The following is a 6,321-nucleotide window of genomic DNA, read 5'->3' on the forward strand; positions in this document are numbered from 1 at the left end:
GATGAGCTGGGGTCCCCGCCGTTGACTCACCACCACTCTCCACCCTTGGTGGGGTAGTCTGACTCCTGTCTGAGCCAGTCCATCCTCAACAGGGTGAGATACGCACAGCACCTTCCCCTGGACCAGCCCCAAACGCCCACGCGCTTCTCTGCTGATACACCTGAGTCACCTGCCACGATCCTCGGCATCCCTGGCTCCACTCGCCCTGCTCCCGGTGACACGGGCTGAGCTCCACAGCATCCTGCCGCCGGGGCAGCGGGATGGAGGTGGTCCTGCTCCACGGGCTGCTGCTCCTCCTCCCCTTGGCAGCCCTGCTGCTTTACCGGTACAATGCCACCTTCCACTACTTCTGCAAGGTGGCCTTCTTCAACTGCTGGATTGTGGCCGTCTCCACCCTCCTGTCCCCCTTTGCGGCTCTTTGGGGACGCTCTGTGGAGAACATGAAGTGAGTACGGCCTGGGGATGTACTTCTGATGTGGAGATGGCTGGGGCTTGACTGTGGTGGAGAAGCTCATGTGGTCTTGTGGACACACGCTCTCTCCTGCTCTGGGCATACCCACAGCCGTCTTATGGCTGGTGGTTGAGCCCTGGGGCCACAGAAAAGGTTGTGGTCATGTCCATGTGGCAACGAAGGATGCCTCTGCATCTTGGAAAGGTGGTGATGGTGGTGAAAAGGTGCTGGCCATGCCCAGGGAGGGTTACGCCATAATGGAGATGGCCAGCTGGGTCGGGACTAGTGGTCTCTGGAGGATGTGGCATGAAAGGGATCATCCTTGGCCATCACAATGTTGGGGTCATCAGTCGGGTGGGCAATAGGGGGGTTTTGGCAAAGGTTGGAGGTACGATCATAAGCAGGATGGCAATGCACACCCATTGCAGTCTCCGTGGCGGTGCAACCAGGTCTTGCTCAGCGGGGATTGCGCTTTGGCAGAGGGATTTGGGGATGTCTTGATGCCATCAGCTGTCGGGCCTGGCACAGTCACGTCCCGGCGAGTCATGCACTGGTGCTGTCAGCTTGCTCAGGGGTGGTGGCAGCCGAGATAACATCGCTGTGCAACACGAGAGGAAGGTCTGGTTGCTTTCAAGGGTGTTGCAATCCTGTTGCTGGATTCCTGGGCATGATAGCATACCGCAAGGGATGTAATTATGTCAGAGTGAAAAATGTCTGAGCCTGTGGTGTTTGCTGAGCTCGAGCCACCACATATTTCCGCTGATGGATTTCGGGCCCTCGGTAGGAGTGTGGTCAGAGGTTTGATGTTATCAGGCCGTGGTGCAGCCTCTCTCCCTCGTCCTTTCTGTGCAGAAATGCTGCGCGCACACGCACGCATCCGGAGGTGCTGCGAGCCCTGGTGCAAACGCTTCCGGCTTAGTGGAAATACCCTTTGTGGAAATAAGGTGACTCACGCTGCCTTATCGCATCCCACCGACACCTCGCAGCCGTCCTCTGCCCCCGCAGCATGCCTGCCGGTCCCATCTCTTCCTCAGCCTCCAAATCCCAAAGCCTCGGGCTTGGAGCATGTTCCTGTCATTAGCCCTGGCTTTGGGCCATTGCCACAAGTGTTTTGCTTCTCTGCAGACACAAGGACCTCTGAGCCTTCGTCTCCCAAGGGATGTGGTGGCCTTCTGATGCAACAGGGCCTCTAAGCATCGTGCCTCCTTCTCCCTCTGTGCCTGCCTCTGCTGCCTCCTCCCAAAGTGCTCCTCATCCCTACCTGGTGCCCTGTCCCCTGCCCTGTCCCCTGTGGGCTCCCTGGGACCAATGGCTGCCAGGCGTGTGGACCCTGGCATGGGTGCTCCTCACGCTGTGGGTTTGAGCGTGGCCCATTTCAACACCGAAAGCATTCCGGCTTTTTATCTGCACTGTGGGTGCTGCAATCCCTGTTGCTCCATCCTCCCTCCATTCCTCTCATTATTCTCATACTGAGCATCACCCTTCATCATACCGCCATCCTAATGTCACCCTTCCTGTCCAACCCTTCCTGGATGGTGACGCCGCTCTTCCTTCTTCCCCCTTCCATCCGCACAGACGAAACCTCCATCTCTTCCCAACACTGCAGGTCTGGTGAAGCTATTCTTTGTGATTTCCTCTAGCGAATGAAGCTGAGTTGGTTTTCCCTTCCCCGCTCTCTTCCCCCTCCCCCTGCAGCATGGAGCTTGGTGCCTGCCGTCCTGCCCTTTGCCTGCTCTGCAGGGACAGTCCCTTGGAGACGCCTGCAGCCTTGTAGACCCCTGTCTGTCTCAAGACTGTTCCTCTGCATGTCCATCTTCAGTGCTCAGCACCTCTCGGCTGCGATCCAGACTGTGATTCTGGTGTCTGGGTTTCCAGCCTGCACACCCAGATCCAGCTTTGTGTGTGTGTGTGTGTTTGTGAGCCTACGAGTGATGCTTACCTGGCCAGAGGTAGTTCTCCTCATTGGGATATGATGATTTGCACCTTGGCTGCAGGCAGGCATCCCATCCTTTCTCGTCTTGCTTCCCCATCATCCCTAGACATCAAAAAGCCTGTGGTTTGGGGTTTTTTTTCCTCCCACCAGCTTGCACCGGCTGCTCTTCTTCAGCAGCAGCTCCAATACAGACTTTCTACTACTAAGGCAGCAGCTGGTCCCACCCTGGGGATGGTTACAGGGTTAGCTCTGAGCTGTGCAGACTACAAATGCGCTTTAGAAAAGCAAAGCATCGCTGAGACTGAAGGCAGATCCACCTTGGGACCCACTATTTGCTCATGTAGAGCAGGTCTGGCCTGGCCAATCTCGCCCCTTGCTCCCTGAGTGATTGTGAAGGGCTGTGTCGATCTGCTCCCTGCGTGTGTTCCTCTGCCCTAGGCTCCTGCGTGCTGCGATCCGGCCCCTCAAATACTTCTATGGCATCAAGATACAGGTGTGGGGCTCTGAGCATCTGAACATCAAGGGGCCCTATGTGATAGTTTGCAACCACCAAGCTTCCCTTGACCTCCTAGGTATGTGCAAGAGAGAGGGGGGGCTCATCTGCATGGGCGGGCAGCCTTTGGGGTGCTGCAGGGGTGGACCAGGCTCGCCCTGGGGGTTCCCAGCGAGGTCAGCACCAGGATTTGTACAGGGCAGCGTGGAAGGGGCGGGCCAGAAGAGCTGGTGGGACAGGAGCTCAGGGCTATGGGTATGCTGGGACAATGGAAGATGATGCCAGGTCACTACAGCACCAGGGCTGGTTGGTTCTGAGTGCCATTGGTCAGGGACGGATCCTTTCCTCTCCCACCCATCCTCCAGGCATAGTGGAGATCATTCCCGACCACTGTGTGCCCATCGTCAAGAAGGAGCTCCTGTACATGGGTACCGTGGGGTGGGCCTGCTGGCTCAGCGGCATGATCTTCATCGACCGCCACAAAAGAGAAGATGCAATCAACGTCATCTCCCAGACGGCCAGGACCATGCAGCGTGAAAAAGTGAGGGGGGGTGGGGGGCTGGCAGCTGGGGGGAGTCAGGGAGCAAACACCGATGGGGCAAGGGGACTGACAGCAGGTCCCAGGGCGCTCTGGTCAGGGTCCATGCTCACGTCTCTCCCTGTCCCATGTAGCTCCGAGTGTTGATTTTCCCTGAAGGCACCAGGAACCAGGACAAATCCATGCTGCCCTTCAAGCGCGGGGCTTTCCACTTGGCCGTGCAGGCTCAGGTAAGGCTGTCCTTCCCCTCCCCTTGCCCTTGATGGAGTTGGGTGGGTGGGCACCCTGGGGCAGTGGTATGGGGGACATTAGGGTCTTTTGGTGTCTGCAGTCCCCAGGGACACACACCCTGCTGTGCAGGACCCAGGGAGGAAATGGGGACCTGCTGAAGCCTGGGGCATGGCAGGAGCTGAAGTCCCACATGCGAGGGGGTCTGTAAGGAGGATACCCCTGACCCTCCATCTCCTACAGGTTCCCATTTTCCCCATCGTGATCTCCCCATACCGGGAATTCTTCAGCTCCAAAGATAAGAAATTCACCTCTGGTAAGCGATGGACAAAAAGCCCCGTTGCCAGAAGGCAGGGCTGGTGGGGGGGATGAAGCACGTAGGGCTTGGGGGGGTCCCTTTGTGGGACACTGAGGTGTGGGGGGGCAGCTGGTGGTGGAGGATGCTGGTGGGAGGACCTGGTTCTTGGTGGGTTCCTCTAACAGCCTCCCCGGCCTTTCCCTTCTCTCTCCAGGGACGTGCACCATCCGAGTCCTCCCCAAGGTAGAAACTCAGGGCCTGAGCCCAAAGGATGTCCCTGAACTGACAGAGACTGTCCGCCAGACCATGGCTGATGCCCTTGCTGAGATGTCTACAAATCACCGTGGGGACCAGGGCGCTGAGCAGCCTCCGCTCCCGCGCTGCCCTGGGGCCGGTGCTGGCAGGGGGACGGGCAGCCTGGAGCGTGAGGGGGACAAAACCGGGACCAGATATTAGGCAGAAACCCTCGGGGACATTAAGGAGGTGGCACAGCCAGAGGCTGGTCTACCCTGTCCCCTGCAGATATGTCCAGCAGACCTGCCACTGCCTCGGCAAGGGGAAGCAGAGGGACAGGGACTGGGCAGCAGCCTGAAATCAGTGCAAGGTGCCCCCAGAAACCCCTCGCTATGACTGTGCGTCCCCTCCCCTGGGGCATTGCCCGTCTCCCCCAAACTTGGCGCTGTGTTTGGCCCCGGGGTATCAAACCCGGTCTGCCAGCTCTGCCCGGCAGGATGGCTCCTGCCTGCGCTCGGGGTGAGGGGAGAGAGGTGCCAGGCTGGGCTGGGGCTTCACCACACCATTTTCCACCCCTGACAACGTGACTCGCAGCGGGGTTCACCCACAGACTTGCTGGGTTCCTTCTTCCAGAGGCTCCTGCAAGCTGGCAATGCTGCTCAGATGCAGCCACCTCTGGGGAGGGGTCCAGAGCACAGCGTGTGGCTGGGGCCGGGGGGGTGGCAGGAGGTCCAGGGGATATTGCCGCGTGGGAAGAGCATCCTTGATGCTGAACTATGAGATGAGGGTGCGAGACTAAAGGGTCCATACCTAGTATCGCGTGTGTGTGTGTGTATGGCGTCTTGCCTGAGCCTTGGGTGCCGAGGGGAGCGTGGGGATGGGGATCCATCTCCTTATGGCCATGTGGGATGCACGGATTGCTGCGTGTAGAGCATCAATATGGACACCACAGCTTCTCCATGGGGTATAGTGCTGGATGGTGTGAGTTATGCCAGCGTGGACCTCTCCCTGCCATAGGGACAAGCAGTAAGTGTGCAGAAGGAGCACCAATAAAGCCCAGAAACCTCAGAGGGCAGAGGATTATGCCCACCTGGAGCCAGAGGAACCTCTCCATGGCCTCTGGACCATGGCACAACCAGACCGATGTGCCAGATACCATGTCCCCTGGCCTCTTCCCTGCAGCCGGGCAGGGCTTTGGGCATCTGCTGGCTCCTTGCCAGACCAGCAGCTCCTGCCTCAGCCACCCTGGGGTGACAGTAGGGCAGGGAGAAGCAGAGTGCGTGGCTGCCCCTAGTGCTGGAGTAGGGTGGGCAGGCTTCACCTCCCATCTTCTAATAAGAAGTACAAACCGTGGCCAAACAAGGGTGCAGCGCTCCAGTGTGGCATCGTTCCCGCTCGTGGGAGCGGCTGGCTCATTCTGGAGGAAATTCTGCAAAACCGTGGAAATCATGGACCAAAATGGATACCACTGGGCAAAAATATCAGCAACAGAAAAGAAACTTCCCTTGAGTGACAACTCACCAGCTTGGGAACCGTCACATGGAGGTGGTCACAGAATCACAGAATGATAGGGGCTGGCAGGGCCCTCTGGAGATCATCCCCTCCAACCCCCGGCCAGAGCAGGGTCACCCAGAGCAGGTGGCACAGGAACGCGTCCAGGCGGGGTTGGGATGTCTCCAGAGACGGAGACTCCCCCACCTCTCTGGGCAGCCTGTGCCAGGGCTCTGCCACCCTCACAGCAAAGAAGTTCCTCCTCCTGTTGAGATGGAACTTCCCAGGGGCAAGTTTGTGCCCGTTACCCCTTGTCCTGTCCCCGGGCACCACTGAGAAGAGCCTGGCCCCATCCTCCTGACACCCCCCCTTTCAGTATTTATCAGCGTTGATAAGGTCCCCCCCTCAGCCGTCTTTTTTCCAGACTGAAGAGTCCCAAATCCCTCAGCCTTTCTTCATCAGGTGTTCCAGAGGTGTTCCAGTCCCCTCAGCATCTCGGTGGCCCTTTGCTGTCCCCTCTCCAGAAGTTCCCTGTCCTTCTGGAACCGGGGAGCCCAGAACTGGACACACTCGCAAGCAGGGCAGCGTGCAGGTCAAGGGCAGCATGCAAGTGAGGGATTTAATTTCCTAGGAAACTCCATTATTCCCTTCCCTC

At 58.5% G+C, this 6,321-nt stretch overlaps 1 protein-coding gene across 1 annotated transcript; it reads left to right on the forward strand.

Annotated features, from left to right (window-relative positions):
* The first annotated feature begins 260 nt into the window (after window positions 1-260).
* On the forward strand, window positions 261-4,397 carry LOC128919509 (1-acyl-sn-glycerol-3-phosphate acyltransferase alpha-like). Its single transcript, XM_054224805.1, has 6 exons — window positions 261-445; window positions 2,823-2,956; window positions 3,243-3,418; window positions 3,550-3,645; window positions 3,887-3,959; window positions 4,156-4,397. The coding sequence occupies exons 1-6, from the start codon at window positions 261-263 to the stop codon at window positions 4,395-4,397; spliced, it is 906 nt and encodes a 301-aa protein (XP_054080780.1).
* The last annotated feature ends 1,924 nt before the right edge of the window (window positions 4,398-6,321 follow it).

This window comes from Rissa tridactyla, chromosome 19 (genome assembly GCF_028500815.1).
Source record: "Rissa tridactyla isolate bRisTri1 chromosome 19, bRisTri1.patW.cur.20221130, whole genome shotgun sequence".
Taxonomy (NCBI): domain Eukaryota; kingdom Metazoa; phylum Chordata; class Aves; order Charadriiformes; family Laridae; genus Rissa; species Rissa tridactyla.

Excerpts from the sequence above, each read along its gene's own strand:
- LOC128919509 (XM_054224805.1), top strand. The coding sequence starts at position 261 with ATGGAGGTGGTCCTGCTCCACGGGCTGCTGCTCCTCCTCCCCTTGGCA. Across the intron at positions 2,957-3,242 it reads AGCTTCCCTTGACCTCCTAG|GCATAGTGGAGATCATTCCC; the intron begins GTATGTGCAAGA and ends CCCATCCTCCAG. Across the intron at positions 3,960-4,155 it reads AGATAAGAAATTCACCTCTG|GGACGTGCACCATCCGAGTC; the intron begins GTAAGCGATGGA and ends TTCTCTCTCCAG.